Raw genomic sequence first — 18,136 nt, 5'->3', positions numbered from 1 at the left:
AACTTTGGTCCAGAAATGGGCGATCTTATGCAACGTACTGTCAATTCATTTCTCAGAACTCAGGCATCATAGTTTTCCTTTTCAATTATTTGTAACTAAACTTATAGTTGTGAGGTTAGAGTATAGTTCTTCAGAGCCTTAAAACATTCCTAGGCCCATGAAACTTGAAATGTTAATGACACTTACAAACAGTAAATGGTATACAAGGTACTTGGTAACAGAATACTATTTTCTTAAATTTGGTTCATACATACTTTTTTCTTCAAAGTCTAAATAATACAATGACCCTTTGTTTCCTGAAGCATAAAATGACTCTACAGCCCAGGTCTAAACAATTAAACCATGAAATCACTTTAAACAGAAACATCCTAGAATTTTTTTTAAATTTTTTTTCATAGAGATAGAAAGACAGAAACAAAATGAAATAAATCATAGTACTGAAGCTTCCTTCAATGCTGTTGGAGGCCAGGATCAAACCAGTTATTCAAGAAAGTTATTTCCTGGGTCCTGAGGTATTTCCAAGACCTGCCCTTATTTTCCAATGAATGATCAGGACCATTCTTTCCTTACCTTTTTCCTTTTTTTTTTTTTTTTTTTTTTGGCTAATCAGATAAGAACTATTGGGTGGGGTAGATAGCATAATAGTTATGCAAAGAGACTCTCATGCCTGAGGCTCCAATGTCCCAGCTTCAATCCCCCTGCGCCATCATAAACCAGAGCTAAGCAGTAGTCTAGTGTATAAAAAAAAAAGTCCAGATAAGACCTTTTTCAAGTAGAACCTGAAATGGAATTGGCATATTGCACCCAAGTAAAAGACTCTGGGGTGGGAGTGGGTGGGTGGGGAGAATACAGGTCCATGAAGGATGATAAATGACATAGTGGGGGGTGTATTGTTAAATGGGAAACTGGGGAATGTTATGCATGTACAAACTATTGTATTTACTGTTGAATATAAAACATTAATTCCCCAATAAAGAAATAAATTTTTTTTAAAAAGGACCTTTTTATGCCAGGGGCTAGGTGGTGGTGCACCTGGTTAAGCACACACATTACAATGAGCAAAGACCCTGGTCCCCAGCCTAAAGGCTGAAGCTTTATAAGTGGTGAAGCAAAGCTGTAGGTGTCTATCTCTTTCCCTCTCTACTTCCCCCTCCTTTCTCAATTCTCTCCATCCAATAATAAATATATATTTTTTATTTTGGGGGTCAGGCAGTAGCACAGAGGGTTAAGCAGTAGGATTGGCGGAAGGATCCCGTTTCAAGCCCCCGGGGGGCGTCGCTTCACAGATGGTGAAGCAGGTCTGCAGGTGTCTTTCTCTCCCCCTTTCTTCTGTCTTCCCATCCTCTCTCCATTTCTCTCTGTCCTATCTAACAATGACAACATCAATAACAACAACAATAATAACTACAACAACAATAAAAAAGGGCAACAAAAGGTAAAATAAATAAATAAATATTTTTTAAAAGACTTTAAAAATTTTTTACTTGGGGGGTCGGCAGTACCGCAGTGGGTTAAGCGCTCATGGCACGAAGTGCAAGGACCCACTTAAGGATCGGTGAAGCAGGTCTGCAGGTGTCTCTCTTTCTCTCCCCCTCTCTCTCCATTTCTCTCATCGTATCCAACAACAACGACAGCAGTGACTGTTGTTTTCGCCAGGCTATGTTGTTTTCAATGGGCTGGCTTCACGGGTGGGTAACAGATGACCAGGGACTCATGGTTGAGCTGTAGGCAGTATCTCTTTATTCATGCAGGACACAGCACAATCTAAGCCGAGCTAAGCTAAAGGTACTGTAAAACTCACAATGCTGTCTTTATATATACTTGCGAAGTAGGGTGGAAACAGGATGTGACATAGAGAGGGTGGAGAGAAAAGTGACTGGTGAAAATCAGAGTGTGACAAAGAGGGGGCAGAGCAGGCGAGAATCCTATCACTGAACCACAAATGCCCTGGAGGGAGGGTGGAACTTGTTAACAGTGGTTATGTAAATAGAATGAAGTGGTTATGTAAATAGAATAGTGTTAAGCAGGGGGGATTTAAACCAAATGAAACAGAAGGGGTCTCATGCATACCAACAAGTGACAACAATAATAATAACAACGATGAACAACAAGGCAACAAAAGGGGGGAAAATAGCCTCCAGGAGCAGTGTATTCGTATATATTTTTTTAAAAACTTTCTATACCAATAATTACAATTTATTGATTCAAAACTTACACACCCTTCTGTCACATGAAGATTGGCCTACCAGCCTCTAGAAGAACAAAATATAAATTTTTGAGTTTTTTTTTAATCCAGACATAGCTATCACATATTATAATCTTTTACCTAAAGAACCACTAAAATCGTTCAGAATCTGATTTCTAGCCTAAAATCTATAACTTAGTCTATTATTATTTTTACCTACCAGCTTGATCACTGGAGCTTGGTATTTGTATGGCAGCTCCACCTTTCCCAGAGGCCTTTTCTTTTTTCCCTCATCTTTGTTTTTAATAAGAGAAATTGGGAGAAGAGTGATTGACTGCACTGCAGCACTGTTTCACCACTTGAAGTTTCCCCCGGTACGTGGGGAAGCGGGGATTGAGCCTGGGTCCTTGTGCATGGTAACATGTGCACTTTATTGTATGTGCCACTGCCCAACTTCCATCACTTAGTGATTTCAGTCTACTCCTGGACGTATTCTGTGTGGCCAAGAACAGTGAACTAGCTCTATAATCTTGTTCTCTGAGCTTTAATCCCCTTTTAAACTTTCCTTGGTTGGGTGACTCAGAACATTGCCCTAGTAAAGTATTAGCTGAATTAGTTTTGAAGAGAACTCAGTATTTAAACTCAAAATGGGGTCTAAATCTTTTCTGAAACACCAACCAAACATGTGCCCTAAAGCAAGAAATTTATTTTCTGAAACTGTCTGTTCATCTTTAAAATGCAAGTAATCATTACCTACTTCAAGAAGTTAAGTTTTAGGTGCAGGGATCCCTCCTCTGTGACTTGACACACACAGTACAGACACACAACAGACATTGAAGTTCTTCATCGGTAATGTTTTTAGTACTAAATACATTATATCTGAGGCTTCTTGCTAAGTGTTTGGAATGCAATGGTGGGAGAAGCATAAAATATCTTAATCCCAGGTAGTGCAGCGGGTTAAGCGCACATGGCACAAATCAAAAGGACCCAAGCAAGGATCCTGGTTCCAGCCCCTGGCTCCCACCTGCAAGGGTCACTTCACAAGTGGTGAAGCAGGTCTACAGGTGTCTTTCTCTCCCCTTCTCTGTCTTCCCCTCCTCTCTCAATTTCTGTCCTATCCAACAACAGCAATAAATACAACAAGGCCAACAAAAATGGAAAAAAAAACAGCACATGAGTGGCTGAGCAATTTGTGGTATATATATATATATACACAATGGAATACTACTCAGGTATTATAAATGATGATTTCACCTTTTTCAGTCCATCTTGGATGGAGCTTAAAGAAATCATGTTAAGTGAAACAAGTCAGAAACAGAAAGATGAAAATGGCATGACCTTACTCACAGGCAGAAGTTGAAAAACAAGATCAGAAGAGAAAACACTAAACAGAACTTAGACTGGAGTTGATGTATTGCACCAAAGTGAAAGACTAGGGTGGATGGAGGGGGAGAGTTCAGGTCCTGGAACATGATGGCAGAGGACCTAGTAGGGGTTGTACTGTTGTGTGGAAAACTGAGAAATTTTATGCATATACAAACTTTATTTACTATCAACTGTAAAACATTAATCCCCAATAAAGAAACATTTTAAAAAATGGCCTCCAGAAGCAGTGGATTCATAGTGCAGCACCGAACTCCAGTGATAACCCTGGAGGCCATATATATATATATCTTATCCCCAGGAAGTTGATTAAATGTTTTTTTCTTGCCACCTTCTTCCTCTTAATTCTTCTACAGTAGATTCATTGGGCACAGTAGACTTGATGGTCTCAATCATCCAAAATCTAATGTCCAGCTCCTTCAAGGCAGAATTTAATGTCAAACCCTTCCAGTGAAGAAAAGAGGCATTTACATATTTATTTGCCAGAGCACTATTCAGCTCCAGTTTAAGCTGGTGCTGAGGACTGAACCTGAAACTTTCATGTCCAAAACCAATGTAACGCATACAACAGGTAGATAGCATAATGGTTATGCAAAGAGACTCTCATGCCTGAGGCTCCAAAGTCCCAGGTTCTATCCCCTCACCCCACCCCACCCCCAAGAGTCAGAGCTGATCAGTGCTCTATTAAAAAAAAAAATGAATGAATGAAAAGGACTTACTAAAAGAACTATCTATGCAAAAATTTAAGTAGCATTTTTGTTTTAATTTTTTATCTTATTATAGGATAGAGACAGGGAGAAATTGAGAGGGGAGGGATAGAAGAGGCAGGGACACCTGCAGCTCTACTTCACCACTAGTGAAGCTTTCCATCCTGCAGGTGAGGACCAGGGGTTTGAACCTGCATCCTTGCACACTGTAGTATGTGTACTTAACCAGGTGCACCACCACCACCACCTGGCCCCTTCAGTTAGCATTTTTATAGGGTTAACTTTTCCTTAACCAAAACCACAGTAGCCAGCACAAGTTACTTCCACACTAGTTACTCCTAATTGAGAGGTTTATCTTATTACATATGTCAATTCATTTCTGTTAAAAGCAATAAAAATAACACCCAGTTCTCAGAAACCACTGTTTCAGAAGATCTTCATTTAGAAGCAGATAAAATATCTAGAGTAAACTAAATAGGACTCAGAAGATAGCACACTGGTGATGTAAAAAGACTTTCATACCTGAGGCTCTGAGGTCCCAATCTCAGTCAACATCACCACTATTAACCAGAGCTGAGCAATGCTCTGGTCTTTCTCTCCCCCTGTCCCCACCACCATCCTCAGAATAAATAAATAAATAAATAAATAAATAAATAAATAAATAAATCGCAGCATTTTAAGAAAGAATAAATGAACCAACATTGATTTGTATTCTTCTTCTAGCGTTTGCCCTTTTTCCGTAGCCAGTCAACAGCGTCAGGTTGAGCCTAATGTCTGCTTGTTGCTGGCTTTGAAAGTGACTGGGATCCATGTGGAGGAAGGATCGTCAGTTTCCCCAATAAATGGGTACTCATGGGATGCACCACGAGAAGGTCGATCCAATGCATCCCCTTGATTTGTATTAATAGTAAACAACAAACATAGGATATAAACTGAGACAAAATTATAATATGGGTTATAATTCATAATGTGCCAATTGAAATGGTTGTTTTCTTTTTTTTTAATTTTTTACTTATAAAAAAGAAACATTGGCAAATCCATAGGATAAGAGAGAAGGTACAGCTTCACACAATTCCAACCACCAGAACTCTGTATCCCATCCCTGATAGCTTTCTTATTCTTTATCCCTCTGGGAGTATGGACCCAAGGGCATTGTGGGATGCAGAAGGTAGAAGGTCTGGCTTCTGTAATTGCTTCCTGGCTGAACATGGACATTGACAGGTCAATCCATACTCTTAGCCTGTCTATTTCTTTCCCTAGTGGGGAAGGGATCTGTGGAAGCAGAGCTCCAGGACATATTGGTGGGGTTGTCTGTCCAGGAAAGTCTGGTTGGCATCATGCTAGCATCTGGAACCTGGTGGCTGGAAAGAGTTAACATACAAAGCCAAGCAAATTGTTGACCAATCATGGACCTAAAGGCTGGAATAGTGCAGATGAAGAGTTGGGGGCCCCTCCACAGTAGGCATATTTTAGTTACATTCCAAAGGGCCTATGGGTATACTAGCTTTTTTTTTTTTCCCTGAGCCTGAAATTTGATATGCAGGTGGATCCAAGTTATTGTCTGGGGAGATGATGTCATGGCTGGAAAAAGGACCAGAAAGCTGGATCAGGGAAGAGAGTAGCTCCCAAATATGGGAAGGACCCTAGTTCTAATCTCTGCTCTCTACCTGCAGGGAGGAAGCTTCACAAGTGGTGAAGCAGGTCTGCAGGTATCTCTTTCTCTTTCTCACTCTACATCTCCTCTCAATTTCTCTCTATCTAATTAAATAAAAATAGAAAAAATAGACAAGTTGAAAAACAAGATCAGAAGGAAAAGCACTAAGAACCTGGACTGGAGTTGGGGTATTGCACGAATGTAAAAGACTCTGGGGTGTGTGGGGGGAGGGTTCAGGTCCTGGAATATGAAGGCAGAGGAGGATCTAGTAGAGATTGTTGTATTGTTATGTAGAAAACTTGGAAATGTTATTCATGTACAAACTACTGTATTTTACTGCTGACTGTAAACCATTAATCCCCCAATAAAGAAATTTTTAAAAAATAGGAAAAGGAAAAAAAAACTAAAAAATGGCCACCAGGAGCAGTAGATTTGTAGTGCAGGCACTGAGCCCCACCTACAATCCTGGTAGCAATAAAAAAAAATTAAAGTTAAAATTTAAAGCCTAACTATTTAAAAAACCAAATCATTTTTAATAATAAAAACATAACATTAGTTTTTTAATAAAAATATTTTTACTGTGGGGGGTTATATTTTAACTATAACAAACATTATAAAAGTACTATAATTTTATAAATCACTTTTGATCAATATAAAACAATGTGTACTTCTACAGGTACAGATACAGTAAGCAGGTGTCCAACAATACCAAAACAAACTTTATAATTTTATATCTTAACCATCTCTGTCAGAAATATGAAACACCTTCTGCAACCCTCAATGACCCTGGGTCCATGCTCCCAGAGGGATAGAGAATGGGAAAGCTATCAGGGGAGGGGGTGGGTTATGGAGACTGGGTGGTGGGAATTGTGTGGAGTTGTACCCCTCCTACCTTATGGTTTTGTTCATTAATCCTTTCTTAAATAAAAAATTTTTTTTAAAAATATGAAACACACACACAAAAAGAAAAGAAATATAAACCACAAGTGAGGCAAGCAGAGTCAGGTGTGTAGACACTGGAAAGTTTCAGTGCAGTCGCTGGGAGGAGAGCTGGGGAGCCCAGCTAGAGTAGCTGGGGGAGTTTTAGGAGCCCTGGCCAGGGAAAGGGAGAGAGGCCAGCCAGGAGGACCTGAGGTACCTGCCCTGGGATAGCCTGGTGGGCTGTATAGAGGGTCTTGGCTCAGGGGATACTTCTGGTGTGAGAAGAGTTGGTGGTCTTGATTTATGATTTATTCAGGGATATTTCTGGTCGGATGGGCCCAGTGCAAGCAGGAATAAGATGAGTTCTTCCTGTATGGGTGTGGGGTTTGCATGATGCCAGCATAACCCTTTCAGTCTGTTTCTGCATGGGTAACAGGTCAGGCCTCAGCATAGTTCCTTCAATCTGTTAATAGGTATCTTCTAAAATTCGATTTAAAAGAAAATTTCAAATATATGCTATGATTTTTATTTTTCCCCAAAACAGCTGAATTTCTTCTCTGTATATCATCAGTACTACTGAATAGTACAAACTGTTCAAACTGTAAAATATTTATGTAAAACTATCAAATTTTTTAATTTCTCCCTCCTCGTTATTGTTTGGAAAAGATCTGTGGCTATATTTTTGTCATAGAGACTGAATGTCCCCATTTGAAATAAAGATCTCATGCTCATCTCTCATAGTAGATAACAACCACGAGTCATTTCTTAGAACTCAAGTTTTCCAGGTAATGAGTAGAAACAAACTGTGCCATTTGTACACTTCACAAGCTTAGATGCATTTCATAACCATGATATGTGACTTGTAATTAGTATCTTTCAGTCTGCCTCAAGAAGATAATAAACGTGCATTTTATACAGAGCTTTTGGGACTAAGGTAGTTTTTGATTTTTGTTTTGGTTTTGTTTGCTTATTTGTTTTTGTTTCTTTGTATCTCCCATCTCTTTATTCACTTAGAAAACCAGTTAACTATCCTTCAAATCCAGTACTTATATTTTATAAAAACAGCAATGCTGTTGATATCTATATGTTTTGTATGTATCAAAGTGAAAGAATCATTGTATCTTATTCATCTTTGGTGAATAACCATGATCTTTTTAAAAGAACAGTTTTTTTCAAACATCTTTATTTATTTATTTTCCCTTTTGTTGCCCTTGTTTTTATTGTTGTTGTAGTTATTATTGTTGTTATTGATGTTGTCATTGTTAGGACAGAAAGAAATGAGAGAGGAGGGGAAGACAGAAGAAGGGGGAGAGAAAGACAGACACCTGCAGACCTGCTTCACCACTTATGAAGCAACTCCTCTTCAGGTGGGGAGCCAGGGGCTCGAACTGGGATCCTTGCACCAATCCTTGTGCTTGGCTAGAAGAACAATTATTTTGAGCATTTTCTTTGCAGGTGAAGTTCATCTTACCATTATAGTAGGAAAGCAGTAACAATGGGAAGATACTAGGAAGGCTTTCTAGACCTGGTGAAGATCTAACAATAACATGGAAATAGATTAAGTGTGTGTTACTTGGAAATTGTCTATTTTTAAAGTTATGGAGTGAAGGGTAATTTCAAATTAAATGTCATTTGGAAAAATTCTTCCTATGTAGCTAAGTACCTGTCACATTATAACACTGGATGGAGCAGCCCCAAACAGAGGTTAACTGATTACTGTTTTTGTAATTGAATTATTGTTTCATATAATTGTATTTTTAAAACCACAGAAACCCAAAATGTACCTATTTGTAATAATCAGAATATGTCCGTGTAATCAGAACTGAGCTGTGTCCAAGGATCCATTAAACCCAATGTTTAATCATCTACATTCTCTACAATCTCACACACACACACACACACACACACACACACACACATCTTGTGTGTTCTTGTTGTCACTGAAAAAATACTACTTTTGTACAGAAGAAAATCAAGAATAAAATCATCTCCTTCCACTGGGGGAAAAAAGCTCAGAACAAGAGAAAACAACACTAAAATGTTTTGTGGTGCTGCATAAAACACAGTATTTAAAAAACAATGGGATTTGTCTCATTGAAGCAGCAGGACAGTTGTAGACAGAGACGACTAGAAACAGACTACTCCCTTGGGGACACTGAGAGCTGCAAGAAAATACAAAATTCACAAGCAGATTATATGTCATATGGGAAAACAAAATGGCATAAAGAAACTGATGTTGAGCTGGGGCCCTATTCGGGGAGTCCTGAGATTCCCAAACAGACATGATGGGCCTAGACCTCGAATAGATCCCTCTCTCCATTGTTACCGGTCATTTCTATCAGGAACAACACAATAGACCCCTTTGTTTGCCCTTCATAGGACCTTGCCTTCAACTTGGATCAACAACGGTAGAGAATGTTCCATCCTCTGAAGGGAGGCTGGACAACATACTCTATGCTCCACCTGAGGAAGATGGGTCCTGATATTGGGGTAGCTTGGAACGTTCCTACTCATGACCACAGAATGTGAGCTCAGATCTACAGGGATGCAGAGGTCACATAGGCTCCGAAGCTGAATATGGGCCCCAGATTGCATCAAATCAATGGGGTTTACAGTCAACAATATTTATATACCTAGCTCATATTTGGGAGCTACTCTCTTCCCTGATCCAGCTTTCTGGTCCTTTTTCCAGCCATGACATCATCTCCCCAGACAGTAACTTGGATCCACTGGCATATCAAATTTCAGGCTCAGGAGAAAAAAAAATAGTATAGCCACAGGTCCTTTGGAATATAACTAAAATATGACTACTAGCTATCTGCAAAACAGAGCCCCCCCCCAACTCTTCATCTGCACTATTCCAGCCTTTAAGTTCATGATTAATCAACAATCTGTTTGACTTTATATGTTAACTCTCTTTTCAGCCACCAGGTTCCAGATGCTACCATGATGCCGACCAGAGTTCCCTGGACAGACAACCCCACCAATATGTCCTGGAGCTCCGCTTCCACAGAGCCCCACCCAACTAGGGAAAGAGACAGGCTGGGAGTATGGATCGACCTGTCAATGTCCATGTTCAGCCAGGAAGCAATTACAGAAGCCAGACCTTCCACCTTCTGCATCCCACAATGACCTTGGTTGGATCCATACTCCCAGAGGGTTAAAGAATAGGAAAACTATCAAGGGAGGGGATGAGATACAGTGTTCAGGTGGTAGGAATTGTGTGGAGTTGTACCCCTCTTATCCTATGGTTTTGTCAGTTTTTCCTTTTTATAAATAAAAGAAAAAAAAAACTGATGTTGCTGTTATCAGGTTAGCAAGAGAGGTGAGAGGGAAAGATATTTCAAGGAACAGCATATTGGGATTATTGCACCCAGGCCCAGCTAAAGCCCTTAGTAAGAATAACTAAGCTGATGGGGTAAACTGTTAATGGTGTTTATATATTTTCCTCAAGTTTGGGAGCTACTCTCTGTCCTAATCCATCTTTTTAGCCCTATTCTAATCTCTGACACCACCTTCCCAGACAATATTTTTAATCCACTTACATGTTAGCTGTCAAGCTCAGGCAAAAACTATTAAAGTCATGGGCCCCTTGGAACATACCTAAAATAGACTTCCTAGCGTCTTCCCATATGTAGACCCTAATTTCAACTGCCCTCTCCCTACCTTTGGGTTCCTGTTTATTAAGCCACTTGTCCAGCTTTATATCTTACTGCCTTTCAGCTACCAAGTCGCAGACACTACTAGGATTCCATCCTGACTTCCTGGGCAGATGACCTCACCAATGTTTCCTGACGTTTCACCTCTCTAGAGCCCTACCCCACTATGGAAAAACAAAAACAGACTGTCAGTGCCCATGTCTAGTGCAGCAGCAATAACAGAAGCCAGATCTTCTACCTTCTGCACACCATGAAGAATTTTGGTCCCTACTTCCAGAGGGATAAAGTATAGGAAGTTTCCAATGGAGGGGATGGGACATGGAACTGCTGTGGTGGGAACTATATGGGATTTGTACTCCTGTCATCTTACAATCTTGCTAATTATTAAATCACTAATTTTAAAAAAATAACTAACCCATACAATGCTAATAAACAAGTATAGTTACAGATGTGTATTGGTATCAGAACCTTACAATCAAAAACTCCAGAAAGACCACAGTGAACTCACTAATGTGAATGAGATTCAATAAGCCAGAGGGAAGCCACACCAAAGATCAGTTTCCATGGTTGTCCAAGGAAGGATAAATATAACCTCCACCAATAATCAACAACAATTCACCAGTTCAGATCTAATATCCAGTGCCAACAATTTTTTTTTTGTGCTTGCACTAAAATGTCTCTAGGGCCTCTAAATCATTGAATAACCTTCCCATCTCCATAAATAACAGGGTGTGTGTGTATAAGAAAAGTAGTTTGAAAAATTAGTAGGTATTTGGAGACGCCAAAAGAAATTCACTAAGCAAAGACCAACAAATCAGACTGAAATGAACTCCATCTTCAGATGATGGGTAAGAGCAATAAGATAGCTCACATTCTATAAATTATATCCAAAATACATCTATAACAAAAAAAAACCCTCCTGTGCAGACTTCAGATTAATGAGGCAAAGAATATCAATTTCATAGTGTTAAAGTTATGCAAAAGGGCAGTGGATGGAAGTGAAACTAAAGTTGCACCAGAAAACAAGAGTTATCAAGCATTAACGCAGCGTGAAAAGAGACTACTTCTGATTTCCTAGAATACATCCCTCACAGGTTATTATTTCAGATTACCATGGAGGCACACAGCATTTTTCACCTAACACTTTAGAAGGATACTTGGTCACACCATGCTCTGCCTTATTAAATGATCTATGTTGAAACCATTTATTTCCATTTCTCTTATATCTGTAAAATGTCAAATAAGAGTGATAAGACTGTCATTTGCCCTCAATTTTCTCAATAATGTATGGTTTTGGAGAAAGTGTGTTAGAACTCTAAAATAATAGGATAATATATTTTCTCAAGTCTCCATCTCTCCTTTATTTCCACCAGGGAGTAGGGGGAAGGGAATCTATTTCTGCTCATATCTCTGCTAAAAGTTTAAGGAGCTTAAAAGCATTGCTCTTTAACCCAAAAATGTTCTCAAACACCATTATTTTCTTGGTAAATATCTTTCAAGAGAAAAGATCTACAAAGACTATAAAAATCCTCCCTGGAGTGCTTATAAAGGAAAAAAAAAATAAAAGTTTGAACGGAAAAATAATGTCTTAAAAACTGCTTTAAGAAATCAAACCGAAGTGATTTTTACCCTATTTCCGCTTTTTCTTTCTTTGTCTTTTTTCTTTTTCTCCTTGTCAATGCCAGTGCTTCACTGGAGTAGCGACTCCAGGTCAGCTTCTTTAGAGAAAGAGAGAAGGGAGGGAGCACAACACCAAGCTCAGTGGAAGGCAAATGAGGGTCACATGCAGAAGGCAGGCACCCTCCCCTCCGTAAGCTTTCCTGTCGCACCATCTCACATGCAAACTCAGACAACACAAGAAAGATGAACAGGTTTGAAGTAGTCGAGAAGCAATTACATTAATCAAAACAAACAATCTTTTATCAGGCCATAAACATTAACAAGCCATTATAATCGTCTTCCCCTTACTGGTGGGTAAACAGTGCTTTTAGACCTACTACACTAGACATACTCTTTTTTTTGCCCCCAGGGTTATTGGTGCCAGCACTACGAATCCACTGCTCCTAGCGGCCATTTTTTTTCCCATTGTATTGGATAGGACAGAGAGGAATTAAGAAGATGGGATAAAGAGGGAGAGAAAAAGATACCTACAGACCTGCTTCACCACTTGTGAAGTGTCCGCCCTGCAGGCGGGGAGCTTGGGACTCTTGAACCCAGGTCCTTGTGCTTAGTACTATGTGTACTTAACCCAGTGCATGCCACTTACGGGCCCCCGTAGTAGACATAATTTATATCTCATTTCCTGAACATAACTTTTTCAAAATGAAGACTGAGCCATATCACATTCCAATCCTAACTTTTACTGCAGTGAAATGATGCAAAAAAAAAAAAAAAAAAAGCACCACAAAGCTATTGCAATCAACCGCTTGTGGAAAAATAGCACATGACTGTGAATGAGGAGCAAAACTGTCTATCTAGAAATCCTCCCGGAAACTTATTCTAAAGAGACTTTTGAATGAATACTTAAAAGTGATTATATTTTTGGTAGCTATCTTCAGCATATTACACATATGCCACTGCATTAAAATAATCCATAAATTATATCTCAGAGAATGTCAAATAAAACCAGAGTCCACAATAGTGTCTAAAAACAGATTTTATGGAGTTGTTTTTTTTTTTTTAATGGAACAAAGATTCATGTCTCCAGAGATGGATCATCGACATCATAGTCGTCCTCGCTTGGCATCACCGATGGCTCCCCAAACATCGAAGACAAATTCATCTGGAAATGCAAAGTCTCCGAGTGTTTCATCAAGTGCCACAGCAAATTCATCTGGATTACTTTTGTCCTTTCCAGCTTCAAACATTGTGGTAGCTATCAAAGATAAATATTTTAAAACGAAGGACACATGAGACAGAATCAGAGAAATGAGGGGAGAAAAATTCTACCAGGACATTTTCTACAAATTGCATGTTACATATATAGCATATATTGCTATTATAAATTAAAAACAATAAGATACCCTTTAATATATACTGAGAGTAAATTTTTTTTAAACAATCTGTTTATTAAATCCTGCCTTGAAATTGGTCCCCATCCCTTCTCCAACTTGGAACCCTTCAGTCAGAAACCTCTAGTATTCCCAGTGGTAGAATAAATAAAAAAAAAAATAGAGCCCTGTCGCTAACCCTAGTAGAAAACTCAGAGTTCCGTCATCCCTCAGTCACTAGCTGTCACTCCATCAGGGTCCCCACTCCCCACTACAATGAAGCTAATCCTCCCTTACTATAGGGGAAAATAAGACAAAACATAAGTTTGCAGTGGGCGACAAAGCTAGGGAGAAGGATAGAGAGATCTGTTGACACAGAATCAAAGCATTTTTTTTTTTTAGTCCTTGACATAGAAAAGTGAAAACTGTCCTTGTTTGTTTTTCTAGTAAATTGCCCAGGCTCGAAGCCCATGTTAGGAAAAACAGGCATCTTCAGGAGTTCACATGCTCCTGGTTCCTGCCCCCAACTGGCTGGAAGGTCCCAAAGACTATCTGATTTTCTCTCTGTACTCTATAAGCACTAGCAAACAGAAAAAGACATGCATTGGAACAGTATTACTTGAAATTTTAGCAAAGAACCTCCAGATAGGGACAGGGAGATGATTCAGATAGTTATATTTGAATCCCTGTGTTCAGTCCTTGGCACCACATGGGAGTACCAAGGACAGGACCAGAAGAATTCCATAGATGAAGACATCTATATAAAGATGTTACTAAATATATAGAATCTCACTTTTTTTTTTTAATTGGGCAGGGGAGGCTACTCAAAAGTGCTATGTATATACATGAGACTGTTGGTATATTTCCTGGTGCCAGACAAAGTGATCAGAATCAGTATTAGAATAAATTGAAATCCTATGCCTCCTGATAGGCTATAAAGAAAGAATACAGCATGGGGCTGGACGGTGGCACAACCAGTTAAGTGCACATATTTCTAAGGGCAAGGACCCGCTAAAGGAACAGGTTCGAGCCCCCACTCTCCATCTGCAGGGGGGATGTTTCACAAGCAGTGAAGCAGGTCTATAAGTGTCTATCTCTCTCCCTCTATATCTCCTCCTTCCCCTCCTCTTAATTTTTTCTCTGTCCTATCTAATAAAATTTAAAAAAAAAAAAAGGAAAATTAAAAAAAAAAGGAAAAATATTCTTCTTTTATTCAAAAGAAGAATAAATAGGATATGAATATTGTAAGATAGTATCAGTAGCAATTTCATGATACTGTGATTAAATAAAAGTATGTATTTGAATTGGGGATGGGGTATTTTTTTTATTCCATTTTGTTCCCCTTGTTGGGTTTTTTTTTATTGTTGTAGTTATTATTGTCATTGTTGCTGGGTAGGACAGAGAGAAATGGAGAGAGGAGGGGAAGACAGAGAGGGGAAGAGAAAGACAGACACCTGCAGACCTGCTTCACCACTTGTGAAGTGACTCCCCTGCAGGTGGGGAGCCGGGAGCTCGAACCGGGATCCTTATGTCGGTCCCTGCGCTTTGCGCCAGGTGGGCTTAACCGGCTGCACTAACGCCCGACTCCCCGGGGGGTATTTGTTTTTAGCAGAGCACTGCTCAGCTCTGGTTTATGGTAGTGCTGGGGATTGAACCTGGGATCTTGGAACCTCAAGCAAGAAAGTCATTTGCATAAACCGTTATGCTATATGCCTGACCCAAAATGATATATTTAATAGGAAATAGATACAAAAGTATTTCTGTGAAATGGAATATCACTAATTTTCTCTCAAACAGTTCACAAGAAAAAAGCCTTTGCATTGGATTTGTAACTTTTCTATAAATTTGAGATTGCATCCAAAAATCTTTAAAGCAGTAAAGGTTAAGGGAAATTTTAATCTCTCTGCTCCCTCTCTCCCACCCTGCGCAAGGCTTCAGCCCTGACCTGAAAGTTTCTCCATTTACCATCAACCTGGCAGCAAACACTTCAGAAAGGAAGGAGGTCAATCTTTAGCTGCAGCTACAACTAGCACTCCAGCACCAGGGCTCTCCAAGCTGACCAGGCTCTTCTGAAGTCCACAAGTTGATTAAACTTTTGTTTTTAGAAACATACAGCAAGGCTGGCTGGCTGGGGTACGTGGAGCTACCTGCTTTATACACTGGTTTGAATTTGTGAAGCTGGGTTTCTGAAAAACTAATTTTGTTTTGTTTTGTTTTTTGTTTGTTGGTTGGTGTTTGGTTTTAACCAGAGCACTGCTCAGCTCTGGCTTATAGTGGTGTGGCAGATTGAACCTGGGATTTTGGAGCCTTAGGCATGAGAGCCCCTTTGCATAACCATTACACTAGCTACGCACCCCCCAAAAAAAACAATTAAACAACAAGTATCAGAATCCTATTTTCTCACCTGCTAGAGATTAAACTCCCAACAGATGCTGAACAGTTTAGTCTTTTCTGCCTAAACTAGTTTCATGTCTTATATATAGTAAAAGATGGTAGCTGAGTAGGCACTAAAAGTGGCCTGAAAATTGCCCTGGCAATTACAAATTACAAATAGTTTTTGCACTGGTACAGCTAGCATGCATTAACAATAATAATAATAATAGTAAAAGAAACGTTGATCATGTTGCTAGGTTATAAAAGAGTCCAGGAGGTGGCTTAGTGGACTAAGCACTGGACTCTCAAGCATGAGGTCCTGAGTTCGATCTCCAGCAGCACATGTACCAGAGTGATATCTAGTTCCTTCTCTCTCTCCTCATAACTTTCCCATTAATAAATTTTTTAAAAGTTCCCAAAGTTAAAGATAAGTATTGCAAAAATTAAGATCCAACTTCAGATTTGTTTGTCTTTTGCTTAGTCTACTTTTTCCCACAGAGTTGAGTCTTGCTTGCATGCATGATTTCATCACTCTGAGTGCTTTTTTCATTCAGATAAGAATCAGAGAGAGGAAGTCAGGCGGTAGTGCAGCGGGTTAAGTGCAGGTGGAGCAAAGTGCAAGGACCACCGTAAGGATCCCAGTTCAAGCCCCCGGCTCCCTACCTGCAGGGGAGTCGCTTCACAGGTGGTGAAGCAGGTCTGCAGGTGTCTATCTTTCTCTCCCCCTCTCTATCTTTCCTTCCTCTCTCCATTTCTCTCTGTCCTATCTAAAAACAACAACAATATCAATAATAGCTACAACAATAAAACAACAAGGGCAACAGAAGGAAGAAAGGAAGAAAGAAAGATCCAAAAAAAAGAAAAGATTAGAGAGAGACATCGCAGCACCAGAGCTGCCTCCAGGACCATAGCACCTTCCAATATGGCTCTGACCTGATAGAGGGAGAAAGGCAGAAAGAAATAGGGGGGAGGGGCAGAGAGGAGAAAGGTTAGCATCGCCTCTGCACAAAGTTTATATACAAACTTATGAAGGGTTCCATTCTTTAAGAAAAAAATTAAATTAAAATAAAATGTTAAAAAGCGACGTCACATTAACATAATGGATACTAATATTTTTCATGCTAAGAGATACTCAGTATACTGAGTAACATTTAACACTTGGTTACAATCTGGCAAAAAAAAAAAAAATACTCCACTAGAATTGTTATACTCCATAAAGTAGATAAGTGCTGACCTCTTGTGGCCATTTCAAGAATCTTTTGTATTACCACTATTAAACTGTATTATTAATTTATTTTTTGTGGGTGTAGGTCAATTTACATTTTCCACTAATCTTTAAGTACTTAAATAAAACTTTTAGACATAAAATATTTCTGCAGAGAACTTGGACTGGAGTTGGTATATTGCACCAAAGTAAGAGACTCTGGGGTGGTGGGGAGGACTCAGGTCCTGGATCATGATAGCAGAGGAGGACCTAGTGGGAGTTAAATTGTTATGTGAAAAACTGAAAAATGTTACACATGTACAAACTACTGTATTTTACTGTCAACTACAAACCATTAATCCCCCAATAGAGAAATTTAAAAATATACTTCTGCAGGTGAAAAATAATACTATTAAAATCCCAGAATTGGGGACCAGGTGGTGGTGCACCTAGTTGAGCGCACATGTGACAATGCTCAAGAACCTGGGTTCAAGCCCCCAGTCCTCACCTTTAGGGGGAAAGCTTTGCGAGTGGTGAAGCAGTGCTACAAATGTCTCTGTCTCTCTACCTCTCTGTCTCCCCCTTCATCTCCATTTCTGGCTGCCTCTATCCGATAAATAAAGATTTTTTTTTAAAAATCCCAGAATTGAACCTCAGCTCTTGTTAACTGATTTTGGACAAGTTCCCAAATTATCTGAACCTATTTCTAAGTGGTACATTTGAAAGCAGAAAATAATTTAGATAAAGATCAATTATTACCATTTCTAATTTATCCATTAAAACTGTGCTATATTTCTTTCAAAATCTCAGCAATTCCTTTCATTAAACTTTTCACAAATATCAGTCTTCAGGTACCTGCCAAAGGGATCAAACATTAAACTCAGGAAAAAAGGGGGATCTAGGTTGGAGATTTGGAAGAGGATATGACTAGGTAGAGGTGAGGTATGGCAATATCTATTTTGGGTCCACATAGACTTATATCCCTGTGACAACAACCATGTAAGCCAACATTTCCTCAATGAAGTGGTTAAAAACAAATTAACATGGGCCAGGTTAAGTG

General features: G+C 39.3%; 1 protein-coding gene across 3 annotated transcripts in view; it reads right to left on the bottom strand.

Annotated features, from left to right (window-relative positions):
• Positions 1–13,147: 13,147 nt before the first annotated feature.
• The window catches only part of GIPC2 (GIPC PDZ domain containing family member 2), a 117,480-nt gene continuing 112,491 nt past the window's right edge, over positions 13,148–18,136 (bottom strand). For all 3 annotated transcript variants that reach the window (XM_060202200.1, XM_060202199.1, XM_060202201.1), the window contains one exon: positions 13,148–13,384. In XM_060202200.1, the coding sequence (XP_060058183.1) occupies positions 13,233–13,384 (152 nt within the window). In that variant the 3' untranslated portion in view covers positions 13,148–13,232. The remainder of the gene's footprint in view (positions 13,385–18,136) is intronic.

The sequence above is a fragment of the Erinaceus europaeus genome, chromosome 11, assembly GCF_950295315.1.
Source record: "Erinaceus europaeus chromosome 11, mEriEur2.1, whole genome shotgun sequence".
NCBI lineage: Eukaryota > Metazoa > Chordata > Mammalia > Eulipotyphla > Erinaceidae > Erinaceus > Erinaceus europaeus.
Note: the sequence above shows the minus strand (reverse complement) of the source record. Positions and strands in the feature narration are given on the sequence as shown.